Below are 15,358 nucleotides of genomic sequence, written 5' to 3' on the forward strand. Positions count from 1 at the left end.
AAATCAATCTGTTAAAACAGATCTGACTGCATTTATTGCCATAACAATGCACTGGTTTCCATGGAACCCTGTTTATACAAGGAAGCGATTGAGAAGACACACATATTGAACAGCAATGTCCTGTCAAAACGTCTGGGAAAGCTCAATGAATTATTCCGCTGATATGGATTCTTTCCTTCCATTACCCTAATGAACACTCGAAAAGGCCATTAATATCAATTTTCTTATGATGCAGAGACAAGGGTTGAATGGTACCTCATGTTGCCGTAGTAACTAGTTAATACAGTTTTAGTTGTCTCTTCCACTTCTAAATAGTGAAATGTGTTGGGATATGCTTTTACATGCGATCCAGAAATCCTATTTAAAAAACAATTGTGTGCCCCATGTTGACATTTTCTTATTGTAACTCTGCAACAGACGCATTCACATTTTTGTTGTTTATCATGCATACACGCACTGAGCACTTTATTAGAGACAACTGTACACAAACTTATTCATGCGATTAGCTAATCAGCCTATTGTGTGGCAGCATTGCAATGCATTAAATCATGGAGATACGGGTCAGGAGCCTTCAGTTAATGTTCACATCAACCATCAGAATGGGATCTGTGAATTTGACTGTGGCATGATTGTTGGTGCCAGATTGAGTATTTCTGTATTGAGTATTTCTGTATCTTCTGAGATTTTTTACACTCAACAGTCTCTAGAGTTTACTCAGAAGGCTGCAAAAAAACAGCAGCAGTTCTACAGGCAGAAATGTGAAGAGCATCTCTGAACATCCAATGCATCAAAAAACCTAAGTGAGTAGGCTACAGCAGCAGAAGAAAAAACACATTCCATTCATAAGTCTAATAAAAAAAAAAGTCTAATAAATACCTAATAAAGTGCTCCCTGAGTGTATACTGCAGTTAGTGATGATAGCTTAGATCCTGAAAATTCCTGTACCTCTTGTGACCAGTAGGAGGCACTTGCCCCTTGGATGCTGCTTTGAGCCTGACGTCGTTCTCTCAAGGAAAGGTTGAGTTCAGAGGGACTGCAAGCAGTTTGGCTTTCAGTTCTCCGTTCATTACCTAAGCGCACAAGACAGGACAGTTCATATAGGAGCTGTACGGTATTCATTTCACTGCACATTCAACATGAGATAGTCACCATGTAATATTTAGACCTCAGTTTTTCTATCTAGCTTTGGGAACACTACCACCTGGACATTTTCAAAATTGGCATTTGCCATAGCCTGCAGTAAATTTGCAAAAACAAATATATTTGCAAAAGTTAAAAAAGAAAGGGTTGCCATGATGTTCCAGATGTTGGTTTTCAAATTCCTCACAAAATCAAATGCTGTCCATTAATGGTCACCTCCTGCCCTCAACACACCTACATACTTTACATTCTCAAAATTTTAACAAAATTGCTGAAGAAGAAAAATACTTTAAAAATCACTTTTGGTAAAGAAGAAAAACACTTTAAAAATCACTTTAGGCACCCCTTGCGTGGGTGAGTGCGGAAGCACAAACAGTCATTCCAAACTGACGGAAAAGATCAATAAAATGAAGCTGAAAATGTGAAGAGGAGGAACAGCTCTCAGAAAAAAGCAGACATCAAAATCATTTTCGCCCCTTTGAAATCATTTCTACCTTGTCAGACAAACACTTGAAGAGCGACGAGCCATCAAATCAAAGGATGATAGGGGGTTATTTCTGTGCTACACAACGCTTGTATGGCTTCGATTCACTGTCGTCACTTTGCTCTTTTATTAAAGCTTTGTTCACCTCCACGTGCGATGGTGCCACAGGGCATGATGAAACCCACAGAAACACTCGGTCACACCAGACCAGCCAGAAATGACTTTCAGGACTTGACCGATGTCAATACGAGTGTTATCTGAAGCACTTCAGAAGAACAGTAAAGCAACTCAGACTGTTGGACTGTTAATGTCATGTTTCATGCTTGTCACGTCATGTTTCATGTTTAGTCATTGTCTTAGTTATGTTATTGTCATGTCACGTATTACGTTAGTCCAGTCTCGCCATGTTTTTATGTTTTATTTCTTTTTGTTTGTTTCATGTTATGTGGTTCTGTTCATTGTTTAGCATACACTTTTTTGTGTCTTTCTGCAAACCTTGCATTCCTGCTTTCTCTCTGTCCCTTTCTGTCACTCACACTTCCCTAATTGTTTCAGTTTCCCTTGTCTTCTTACTAATCTACTAACTTTAGATCAGGATTGGGTAATACTAACATTCTAACCATATGTTCATGTTCACCTTATGTTTTTTATGCAAGTCATTTACTAATTTACTAATGCTAGGGCAGGATAGGTTTATTACTAACGATTACTAATTATCTCGTTAACTTGTCAATCCTCCACACCTGATTTCCATTCTCATGTTGCTCTCAAGCTAATTGCCTGCACCTGTCTACACCTGCATATAAGCTCAGTTCCATGTCATGTCTTTGCGAAATTGTTGCTTCTTGTTTGTCAGTGCACTTTTTAAAGGTTTTGTCAAGCTATTGTCTACCTGTTAAGATCAAGCCTGTTTATTGACCATTGTTATTGACTTCTGTTTTGTTGACCATTGCCTGCCTGTACCATAAACTTTGCTTTCTGTCTTTGTGCTTCTGCCCCACGGAGCGGACTTCGGTCTTGACTCTTGCGCCGTCATCGACCCTGTGCCTGTCTACCGTCCGCCTGTTCTTCTGCCCCGCTGACAGCTTTCCTGGTTACTGGACTTTTTGCATGGTGTACCGATTACGAGACTGCCTTCTCCCTTGATACTGTACTTTGGTTTTGGCTGGATTTCACGTGTATGAACTTTGCTTGTTTTTTGACTACGCTCACTGGACATTCCCTGAATAAAGCCCTGATGGGACTTTATTACATCCCTTTTGTCTGAGTCGTGCATTTTGGGTCCAACCCCTCCACGCACCCGTCTCAGTTAATGCCTTATGCCTGCAGTCCTGAGTCCCACCAGAACATATTCTGACCACAGATGTCCCTCTCTTGAAACCTGATCACGGTTATTTACAACCAGATATTTGGAATCAGGGAGACAGCAAGAAAAACATAAATGCTCACAGATTTAAGACAAATTAGTTATTTTTGTTTGTTTTCTGTTTTCTGTTTGTCAAGGTTGAATGACATCAATTGATCTGAAATGAGATCCAGATGTGTAAGATGGTGTCACCCCTTTGTTTGGTCAGCCTTGGCTGCAGATGTGTGAAGATAGGACATTGCAGCATTGAGCTCTCACCATTTTGGTCCAACTCCCTGAAGGAAGAGCAATTGGTCAGGCCACGGGAGGGCAGGAGGCCTGAGCTGCAGGCGGAAGGAGACGTGAGGGGCGTGGTGGGGCTCACGGCCTGGGTCCCCAGTCTGAGCCTGTGGTTGCCAAGCTTGCCACAAAAACAAGATTCCCATCTTGTAAAATTAACAGTCATTTATTTCTGCGTTTATGTTAACAGCAGTCAAAACGTCTGCAGTGTGAAACAGATCAGGCCACTATTCCAACTGCTAATTTACTTGTGTAGTCCCTTGACAGGCAAAATTTTAATTTAAATGTTTCAAATGTAAGGATGAAAAACGGGTCAAGATATAAGAATAAGGGTACAGATGGCAGTAAGTGATTCATTTTAAAATTCCATAAAAACAATCCAACCTGTAGTTTTTATTTTTATGATAATGAAAATGTTAGCTTACAGTACTGTATGTTTTTTTGTTTTTTTTTACGTTCATCTATAATATTTCATCACGTTAAATGAATTATTTTATGGAACAAGCCCTACATTTCAATAGGCTAGTCTACCGTTATCAAATGTGATGTTCTGGATATTAATAAACAACTGTGCAATGTGTATGTATGAAACTACAATCCAGTGGTTTGAGACCATTCCACAGGCATTCCATTAACATACTGCTGCTTACTGAATGCAGTAGTAGTATCTGGACAGAGAAATTTAATATCTATCTTAAGTGTAAAAGACTAAAATATGTAGCTATGTATCACTGCTTCCAGAATTAATCCCAAATGGATTTTAGGCTAAATGCAAGCTGTGTTGGTTACATATATAAACACCTGCTAAGTATCTAAATAGGAATATACAGTAAGTAGGCATGTTATTTGAACCAAAATAAGCTTTGCTAACCTCGTCGGCGTCCCTGCTCCACACGGGGCTGTGCTCCTGCTGGCCCCTGGAGCAGGTCGGGGAGGTCAGTGTCTCCCCCTTCTCTTCTGTACCCCTCTTGTCCACAGCATCTCTCTGTTTCTGTGCCTCTGGCTTCGGCCTGTCTGACGGGGACAAGCTGAAGGTCCTCTGAGCCTCCTTCAGTTCAGCAAGAGTCACACCCTACAGAGACAGGAATGAGTCGCAGATCCCTTAAACATGCTATTACAATGAGGGGAAAACAAACAGGAATCTAGGTTGTACATTATTTGTAAGAGACAAATGTCCAAGAAAACCTTTCTGAAAATCGAATATGTAAATTGAATAATATTTCCAGTGCATTCATAGACTGTGCAAATATTTATCTTCGTTGTCTATTCTGTTATTGACAGGTGTCACCCATCTTCTCTTACTAGTGCCTTTGCTCTGGGCTTGTTGAGTGAATGTTATGGTACACAGCATGTTGAGGATGCCACAGTCTATTTAACATTACAGAAGCCCCAGTGACACTTTAGTAGCTGTGGGACTTCAGTAGGACCCTAAAGACTGCAATAACCCGTCTATAACCATCAATAACCAACTGGTGAGATATTGCAGCTTTCTATTAAAGTTTGAGTTTTGAGTCTCCATCTTGTTCTTCCATTTTTTAAAAATAAATTCTTGTTGTACCTGTGTGGAGCGCCGTGTTTGGCGTGCCTGCCGTGACCGCGCCTTCCTCTGAGACTCCGCCTCCTCATCACGCACCGGTGTGAGATATGACCTGTGCAGAGGGAAGAGTCTCGGTATGGGCCTTTAGCATTAGCATGTTTCATAACAGAGCTGTCCCAGACAGGTACTATATATACAGTGGCTGCAGAAAGTATTCTGACACATACTTTATTGTGTAGATTGAGGCCTAATTTTGAATGGATAAAATTGCCATTTTTGCCCATCAATCACTCAAGGAGGAGACGTCAGTCAATACACTCAATAGCCCTCAAAAGTGAAAACATGTTTTTAGAAATTTTTGCAAATGTATAAAAAATCTAAAATTGTAATATCTAATTTCTCTTCAGTATATAAGTATTCAGACCCTGTGGGAAATTGAACTGATTGGACCTCACACCTGTGTATAAAAGGTCCAATAATTCACACTGCATGTCAGGACAAAAACCAAGCCAAGACCAAGGAGCTCTGCAGACCTCTGTGATAAAATTGTGGCAAGGCATAGATCAAGGGTATGAATTCTAAATTTCTAAAGCCTTGAGTGTTCTCAGCAGAACAGTAGCCTCAATAGTTGTGAAATGGAAGCAGATTGGAGCCAACAAGACTTGTTTGGCGATGAAGCATGGTGGTGGCAGCATCATGCTATGGGGGTGCTTCTCAGTGGTAGGGACAGGGAGACTGGTCAGAATTGAAGAAAGGATGAATACAGCAAAATACAGAGAGGTCCTTGAAGAAAACCTGCTACAGAGTGCACGCAACCGCAGACTGAGTCCTGTCCTTGAGTGGCCCAGCCAAAGACCAGACTTAAACCCCATAGAAAATCTGTGAAGAGACCAGAAGATGGCATTTCACAGAGGCGTCCTATCCAATCTGAAGGAATTTGAGAGGATCTGCCAGGAAGAATTGGATAAACTGCCCAAATCCAGGTGTGCAAAGCTTGTCTCGACACCAGAGAAGACTTGAAGCTGTAATTACTGCCAAAGGGGCTACCTACAAAGTACTACAATTCTAAACATGTTTTCACTTTGTCATTATAGGTTACTGAGTGTAGATTGACAGGCATTAATGGGATCCATTTAGACTGAAATCCACAACACAATAAAGAGTTCAAAAAGTGAAATGTAGGCCACTGTAGACCTACATTTACTCAAGATATGGACATATGATATCACAATAAATATATAACAACAGTCACGTCATAAAACAGCCACACACCATGTACAATTATAGCACATAATCATGTCAGACATTTTCTTCCTGGAATCTGCTTCACACTCGTGCCTGAGGCGATGACACAGGAATGACACATGACTCGTGGGGCACGAGGTGATGGCAGGCAGACATGACGGGTCCAACTGGCTCTGAACCCAAGCAGGCCTCATAAGGGGAGTGGGTCTGAGGTCAGGCCTTGTGTTAACCTCCAGCAAGGTCTGAGAAATATAATCGACTTAGTGTAAAGTGTGTATGAGAATCTCGAGAGGTCAGGATTATTTCCACGTCAGAGCTGTGCATGCAGCATATTACATACGAAAGCCACACAGAGTTTTCAACAGTTCCTTAACTGAGGGCATTTCTCTGAGCACTAAATTGTTGATGCATATTAATATGTTGGTTCACAGTTAGTACATTATGTATACAGTTGAATACTATGGAATATTACGATTATGAATCTTTTCTACGAACATTTAAATTTCAGGATGTGAAAGTAGAGCCTGCCCCCCTGGCCCTTTTTCCTCTCTCTCCCTTTCTCCCTCTTTCTCTCTCTCCCTTTCTGACGTTCACAGACTGCCTGACAGAAACAGCCTGATTCTGAGTGGGTGCGAAGGGAGTGATAAGCAGATTTTGCAACGCCTCGCGCACATGCTTTTCTCAACTGACGGCTTTTGAAACTTAAGGGGTGGGCCTCTTTTGGAGGAAAATTCAAACATAAACCACAGAACACACTAGGGATCCTCCTTTTTTCTTTTTTTGATTGGCTGGTGTACTTATCTTTTCACTGTATTAAAATATCATTGTAGTCGTGCTTAAAAATATGTGCAATAAAAACGGGAGATAAAGTATAATTTAAAATAGATTATTATAGGGTATAGGGCAGTGTAATGGCAATCAAACCCACTGAAATATGGCGCGACTGAAATACGGAACAAATCCTGGCTTATTCTGAGAAAAAAATATTTCCCAGAATAGGCCGGAACACATGAAAAGGGGTTGAATTATGCACTCCCCCTGGATAAACAGGACATATTGGCAGCATATATATACATAAAATTAAACGAGAAAACTCTCAAAACTTTCACATCTGGAAAGCTCTGACAGGAAACTTCTTGTACTTAAATGCGACAGATAACCTTAGTGAAAACACTACAGTATTATCAACCAAACAATATGCAACATTAGGCTAGCTAATCTGGTTTGCTGAACACTGCTTTAGCTAAATATCTTTCTCTATGGGATAGCGCCTGTTCCCTGAGATCACAGCAGACAAACCCGTACAACCAGAAAAGTGGAGAGGATTGCCGTTTCAGCCTTGAGCAGAAATGAACGACATGTAATTCCTGACATGCATAAGTATTCACAGCCTTTGCCATGAAGCTCAAAATTGAGCTCAGGTGCATCCTGTTTCCACTGATCAACCTTGAGATGTTTCTACAGCTTAATTGGAGTCCACCTGTGGTAAATTCAGTTGATTGGACATGATTTTGAAAGGCACACCCCTGTCTATATAAGGTCCCACAGTTGACAGTGCATGTCGGAGCACAAACCAAGCATGAAGTCAAAGGAATTGTCTGTAGACGTCCGAGACAGGATTGTCTTGAGGCACAAATCTGGGGAAGGGTACAGAAAGATTTCTGCTGCTTTGAAGGTCCCAATGAGCACAGTGGCCTCCATCATCCGTAAATGGAAGAAGTTCGGAACCACCAGGACTCTTCCTAGAGCTGGCCGCCCGTCTAAACTGAGCAATCGGGGGAGAAGGGCCTTAGTCAGGGAGGTGACCAAGAACCCGATGGTCACTCTATCAGAGCTCCAGCATTCCTCTGTGGAGAGAGGAGAACCTTCCAGAAGGACAACCATCTCTGCAGCAATCCACCAATCAGGCCTGTATGGTAGAGTGGCCAGACGGAAGCCACTCCTTAGTAAAAGGCACAGGGCAGCCCGCCTGGAGTTTGCCAAAAGACAACTGAAGGACTCTCAGACCATGTGAAACAAAATTCTCTGGTCTGAAAAAGATTGAACTCTTTGGCGTGAATGCCAGGCGTCATGTTTGGAGGAAACCAGGCACCACTCATCACCTGCCCAATACAATCCCTACAGTGAAGCATGGTGGTGGCAGCATCATGCTGTGGGGATGTTTTTCAGCGGCAGGAACTGGGAGACTAGTCAGGATTGAGGGAAAGATGAATGCAGCAATGTACAGAGCCATCCTGGATGAAAACCTGCTCCAGAGCGCTCTTGACCTCAGACTGGGGCGACGGTTCATCTTTCAGCAGGACAACGACCCTAAGCACACAGCCAAGATATCAAAGGAGTGGCTTCAGGACAACTCTGTGATTGTTCTTGAGTGGCCCAGCCAGAGCCCAGACTTGAATCCGATTGAACATCTCAGGAGAGATCTGAAAATGGCTGTGCACCGACGCTCCCCATCCAACCTGATGGAGCTTGAGAGGTGCTGCAAAGAGGAATGGGCGAAACTGCCCAAAGATAGGTGTGCCAAGCTTGTGGCATCATATTCAAAAAGACTTGAGGTTGTAATTGCTGCCAAAGGTGCATCAACAAAGTATTGAGCAAAGGCTGTGAATACTTATGTACATGTGATTTCTTAGTTTTTTATTTTTAATACATTTGCAAAAATTTCAAAAAAACGTATTTCATGTTGTCATTATGGGGTGTTGAATGAATTTAAAAAATGAATTTATTCCATTTTGGAATAAGGCTGTAACATAACAAAATGTGGGAAAAGTGAAGCGCTGTGAATACTTTCCGGATGCACTGTAGTATGCACAAAGTGGCTTCCAGTGATATATTAACAAAAACAATGTTTTATATACATTTTTATACTTTTCCCTCTACCTGCATAACTTTTTTTATACAGCACAATTGGCATGCACACAACTGGATGTATGTCTAATAAATACCTAAAAAGGGCTCACTGAGTGTATGTGCTGATCTTTTATGCATTTCATGCTTTCCCATCTCCATAGTAATTTGCATCAGCCTTGTATTAATGCAGTTGTGTCAAACCTGACTTTCCTGTACTAACATATGGTATAGGAATTGTGATTGGTACTGAAGGCAATGGTTGACAATCATAAATAAACACTGCATTTTCCTAGAATAAACAGAGTCCCAATGTAGATCCAACATTAAATTGTTTTACTGATACTATATAGAATTGAGCATGATTGGCTGTTCAACATGACTGACAGGACAGCCCAGCCAGATCATTTCGTTTACATATTGTGTCTTGCTGAAATATGGTTGGGTCCTAGCACAGAAGCCCCTCTAGAGGCCACAATTACAAATGCATTTGGGTGAGTACAAATCTCAAAATAGTACCTTAGCTAGCTGCCAGGTATGAGCAAAAATAACTTTTGATCAAACAATGAATAACAGACACAGTATGCAGCCACCGATATGTCCACAGATTACGTATAGACTAATTATCCACAGCATTTCAGAGATACAATGGCCCAAACTGGAGTCATATTCCAGTATAAAATCATATTTTACATACTGAATTAGACACATCCTTCTGACCAAAGCAGCGGCAGGAGCACATAATCAATAGCGATTCATTACGACCCTGACGCAGGAACAGCTAGCTCCCGGAACACAGGAAATGGCTAGCAGACCACTTGATCTAATGGCATCCGCCTGTCTTTAGCGTGACTTTGCACACTGACCAGCTTTTACAGAGTATCGATCTTCAACTGCTAGCGCAGCAGCCAGAGCCCATGCTGACCACATCACTCTTCTGCATTATTCATTTCATATTACTTCAGAGAATCGAGATACATTTCTGCCTCCGCAATGCTCTGCATGCATCACGTGAAAGGCTCAGGTCTTTATATGATGAGCGATTGCCACCACAATCCCATAGTGCAAAGTATCTCAGTTTACCTTTCAGCTGTATTTTACAATACAATAAGAAGCACATTAGTCCTTGTCCATGGGAAAAACCTTTGGTGGTGTGTTTGAGCATTTGCATGTAAATTGTAAACTAAAAGTAAAAGAAATTTAAAGCAAAACATTGTTACTAAAGCAATAATGTATACACATGATGTCCGTGATGTCCATCAGTACAGAATTTCCTGTTGCACATCTGAACCTCCTGCTATCCTCAAGTTTATGGTTTTGATACTTCATCGGAAAAGCTAGAAAGCAAAAAAGATAAATGCTCATATATTACTAAAATAGAAGTCAAATTTCTATAAATCTAAATACAATACCAAACAATGGTCATTTCCATATTCAAAAAGAAATACATAACTTTCAAAAGATGAACGGTCTATTTTTGGCACATTTAAATTGTATTAAAGATTGACTGTATACAATTGACTGTACTGTACACAAATTCAAACTTGCAAGTGTGATATTAATTCTTATATTTTTGATGACATTTAATAAACAAAACTGTTAATGATTACTAGTAACTGTAACTCCCAATTTACAACCTCCTTTTTAAACCCACGCGACCATGCATACATCACACAATGACAAGCTGGAGTGCCAGCTTACTAACAGATAAACACCCCATCAGGACTGCCACAGGTGTGGCAAGGTCAAACACACTATCACCCACAAAACCACAGGAACCCCTGAGGTCCAACCTCATCCTTAACACTGCTACTACATACTATTAATCTACACCGAAAAGTACCACATACTAATCTTGGACCATGACTTGCATGCATACATACGTACAGACATACATGCACGCTCGCACGCACACCAGCAAAAATTAATCAGAGCAGCCCACACAAGTACTGGTCATTTATCATCCTGCCCTGCTGTGCCAAAACCGTCTCACAGACCCCAGTCGTGGAGACGCATTAAGCGATGCAGCCTGTGCTCCATGCTACTGCAGGACAGGGTGCAGTGGTTCAGGCAGGGCACGTGCAGCGAGAGGAGAGACAGAGAGAGGACAGTACCTGGGGAGGCAGGCTTGCATTGTCACAGCAGAAGGTCGAAGGGCTGAGGTCGGCAGAGGAGAGCTGGAGAGAGAGGGTGCCCGGCCAGTAGACAGCGTCAGTGCGGGACACCGAGAAAGAGGAGGAAGAGGAGGTCCACCTACCCCATACCCATCCACCCCTCCCCTTCCCTCCCCTCCCCTCCCTGCACAGTCAAGAGGCAGATTGGCGAATGGGACAGTGTGCCACGATACGCTATCTTCAAGTGCCCCACACAGACAGTGCTGCGCTCGCTATTTAAAGGCACCAGCCATCCCTTCCTGTGTTCACTCTCCTCCCCGCCTAACACAACACTCACAATGAAATCCCAACAACGCACTCTCCACACCAGAGGCCCGAACGGCACTCAAACTGACAGGCTGAGGCTGACTTCCAGTGCAAATCCCCTCTTCAGTTGCAGGAGGAGTGTTCACTACGTCACAACTGGAGCTTCAAATGTGGATAGCCAACAAGCAGCGTCATTTAATGCCTGGAATCGACCAGACAATTTAGTAATGTGTGAAATGGGTGTGGCGCACACTGGCCCTGTTATGAACCGTCATTTCTTTTGGACACATTCTAGAGTGGCGCATAAAGTAAAGTACATACATTTCTTGATGAAACAAATATAACTTCAGCTTGGTTTGGAATACACTCGACACTAGAGTATTTGTCCTGAATTTGGTTGGTTCTTGCATGCATATTAATAATAATCTATCCACCTGGCCTCAAAAGGCAATGTTGCCATCTTGATCTCGATCCAAAACAAAAGGAAAAGCATTACATGCATTTATTGGAATGGCATATCAAATTTCTACAATTGAGGTAATACATTTATTTTTAGAAATCATATCATGATCATATGCTGGGTTGGTAGCTGAAATTAGCAATAAGGTAATAGTGTTGTAAGTCACACATACATTTGATTATAGCACTATTAGCTGGCTGAGCAACATAAAAACACGTGACATACACAAGCCCACACTACAACTCTCATCTTCAGTCTTCAGCATTCCACCACGTCATTCAGGGGATGCAAGAGAACGACATACTTCACAACATCGGCATGCTCTACGCCCTTAAAAAACATTACCTCTTACCCATCTGCAGCCAGCAAAAACTTCACAATATGTGCTTCACCCAAAAGGGACAAGCACTGGAAAGTAATTTACGAAATGATTGAATTGAGTATTGAATCCACAAACTTAAAATGTTCACAATATGCTATGAGAAATGTACACTGCATTGATTGAATTTGAATTCCTGATCTGAAATGGAACTGACCTTGCCTCGACTGGACACACCAGAGGTCACGACCCCATTCTGTAGTGTGACATCCACAGGACCCATCACCCACCAGGGCCACCCTTACATAACATTTAACTCGGTACAATCAAACTTTAGCCAAAAGAAACATCTACATATTTGACTTTCTGATAAGGAAGAATTAATGGAACTATACACCCAGTAATCAGCTTATTAGGTAGACCTGTAGACCAGCTTGTTAATGCAAATATTTAATTAGCCAATCATGTGGCAGCAACTAAATGCATAAGAGCCTACAGACGTGGTCAAGAGGTTCAGCTGTTTTTCAGACCAAATGTCAGAATGGGGAAGTGACTTTGACAGTGGAATGATTATTGTGTCCGGCAGGGTGGTCTGAGTATCTCAGAAACTACTGATCACCTGGGATTTTCACGTACAACAGTCTCTACAGTTTGTGGAAAACAAAAAAACATCCAGTGAGCAGCAGTTCTGCGGGCAAAAATGTGTTGCTAATGAGAGAGGTCAGAGGAGAAGGGCCAGACTGGTCAAAGCTGACAGTAACACAAATAACTGAATATAATTTGGATAGGCTACAGCAGCAGAAGAAAAAATTGTCTAATAAAGTCTAATAAATACTGAAAAGTGCTCACTGAGTGTATATTATACTAAAAAGTTACATACTGCATGGCATATATCTGTACATACATTGAACAAGACAGTGGGATATTGGGCCACCAAGTACAGCCAGAACAACCAGTATGCACAATGGCATAGCTGAAAGGAATACTACACCAGTGTTCCATGAGAAAGTCAATCTCCTCGCATGGAATTGATAGGAGCTGGAAATGTTGTCTCAGGCATTCTTCACATAAATGATTGGATCTGGTGACTGAGAAGGCCTTGATATATAGATAATGTTGGAGTCAGTCTCCTGAAACCACTAGAACAACTATCTGCCTTCTCTGATGGGGGTACGATCATCAAAGATCCTTGGTTCCGCAGGGAAGAAATGCCTTAACAAGGGGTGCAGCTGATCGCTGTTCATTACGGGCAGATACATAATGTGACCATAACGTGACCGTAATAGAACATGCATCCATGTACTAATAAGCAACATAACCACTGCAGTGGGCAATGCATTAGCCATATAATAAAGGCTTTCTATTGCATCCAAATGCCTTGGTCACCATTCTTAGCTTGTTATTATCATCATTCTTGTTCCAAAGAGCATGTTTTTGGATTTGATCTAACTTAAAGGCATTCCTGATTTTCTCAATTTAATGAGCTGGTCCTGGGTATACATCAGCCACAGAGCCCAGCCCTGCAATAATATAACAACAGCCGCAGAATTCAATTATCCAATAAACCTACATTTGTGAAATATGTAATGAAGAATTTGGATGGCATTAGCTTCCCTGGCCATCCAAGGGGGGTCCACAGCCACCAGGCCTTGCCACAGGGCCATGCCTACATAGCATCAGCAGCGGATCATTTGAACATGGTGGCTGTTCTAAATCTCTGAGGGTCTAATGAAAAGCCAGAGAGATGGGCATGTTCTGTGCCGGTCTGTGCCACTGTGGCTAAATCTCCCCAGTGTCAGGCCAAGCGAACAGAGGAGATAATCTTCAGGCTAAATGAGGAAACATGAAAGGTAGTGTATGTGGCAGGCCTTTTGGGACCTCCAGCTGGCACACAGATACAAGCTTTCACAGCTACCGAGACATGGCATTCACAGGACAAGAGGAAACAGGACAGCCATTTTATTGTTTTGAAACCAACCCAAGTGTGCTTGTGTGTAGGAAAATCTACTACTTGAGCTTGTCAATACTCCCTGGTGAACATTTGGAAAAGGTCAGTTGAGCATGCTGCTTCTGCCCTGTTTCTTAAAGGTGAGTGTATGCAAAACAAGTGCAGGACCAATGTCATAGATGACTAATTTATAATGAACAAAAAGATATCATCACACAAACAGCATGTGCCACATGACACAATCAGGCGAGGTCTGGCTCCACTTCCGCAATCCCAGGGATTTGTGAGAAACCTTAAAGGTATAATAGGTAAGATTTTTGTGTTAAAACATTGTTACAAGACCATTATAAATCCCATCCGATCCCTAAAAAGGGCTCACTGACATGTTGACTCACCCTCTGTTTGTGTTCAGTCCATATATTCCTTAAATATACAGTTGACACGTGGACACTGTACCAAAACATTGTACAGCTGTACAATAATTCAAGCTCATTGGTTGAAAACGGGTTCTAATTGCCACAGCCAATGGCATTTCAACAACGTCAGCGCGTTCACAGAGAAGGGGTGGGATAAACAGTGTTGTGGTTTGAGGATGTTTGTTGCTGCAATTCCTCGCTTGACTGTTAGGAATCAGAAATTACCTATTGTACCTTTAAATGGATAGTTCACTTTCTGGAGCCTGATATTATTGCTTTAGTGCATGGGTGCACAGCTCCGGTCGTGGAGGGCTGGTCAGCATGCTGGTTTTTGTTCCAACCAGTTATCTCAGTTTTAGTTTTCTGGCAACACTACAAACTATGCTAGTTCACTCTGGCACTTGAGCACAGTAAACTCTTTCGGACACATTTGCAGTCTGTGGCAGTAGCTTGTGCTTATACAGGTGTCTGATCAAGATATGACTGAACTAATTAAATCATTAAGAGCTGAAGTTGAAAAAATCCTGAAATGGATCGGCCCTTGTTGTGCACCCGTGCTTAAGTGGTTCCCAAACTCGGTCCTGGGGAACCACGGTGTATGGTGGTTCTTATTCCATCCATAAGTAGTAAGTGCAATCACATAATTTAACAAGCTGTTATAATTTTTTTTCTTATTTAGATGCTTTTGGCATTTAGAGGGGTTATTTACACGTTTTAGTCACATTATGTCAGAAAAGGCTATGCATGCCACAAAGAAAAGGTCACAAGCTGCTTCTGTTTCCTGAAGTGTACTTCTTGATTTAGACCACAAACAAGTGCAAGCCATTTTCCAGCCAATCGTCAGAAACAGAAAGTATCGAAAATACTATTCATTGCACATAAAATCTGTCCAGGACA

The 15,358-nt window shown here is 41.8% G+C and overlaps 1 protein-coding gene across 7 annotated transcripts in view; it reads right to left on the reverse strand.

The window, feature by feature from the left end:
- The window catches only part of LOC133138952 (protein phosphatase 1 regulatory subunit 12B), a 41,502-nt gene extending 30,359 nt beyond the window's left edge, over positions 1-11,143 (reverse strand). For all 7 annotated transcript variants that reach the window (XM_061258124.1, XM_061258121.1, XM_061258125.1 and 4 more), the window contains exons 1-5: positions 11,013-11,143; positions 4,828-4,918; positions 4,141-4,341; positions 3,249-3,390; positions 946-1,070 (exon numbers count right to left, since the gene is read on the reverse strand). In XM_061258124.1, coding sequence (XP_061114108.1) covers positions 946-1,070; positions 3,249-3,390; positions 4,141-4,341; positions 4,828-4,918; positions 11,013-11,032 — 579 coding nt within the window. In that variant the 5' untranslated portion in view covers positions 11,033-11,143. The remainder of the gene's footprint in view (positions 1-945; positions 1,071-3,248; positions 3,391-4,140; positions 4,342-4,827; positions 4,919-11,012) is intronic.
- Positions 11,144-15,358: the final 4,215 nt, after the last annotated feature.

This window comes from Conger conger, chromosome 10 (assembly GCF_963514075.1).
Source record: "Conger conger chromosome 10, fConCon1.1, whole genome shotgun sequence".
Lineage (NCBI taxonomy): Eukaryota > Metazoa > Chordata > Actinopteri > Anguilliformes > Congridae > Conger > Conger conger.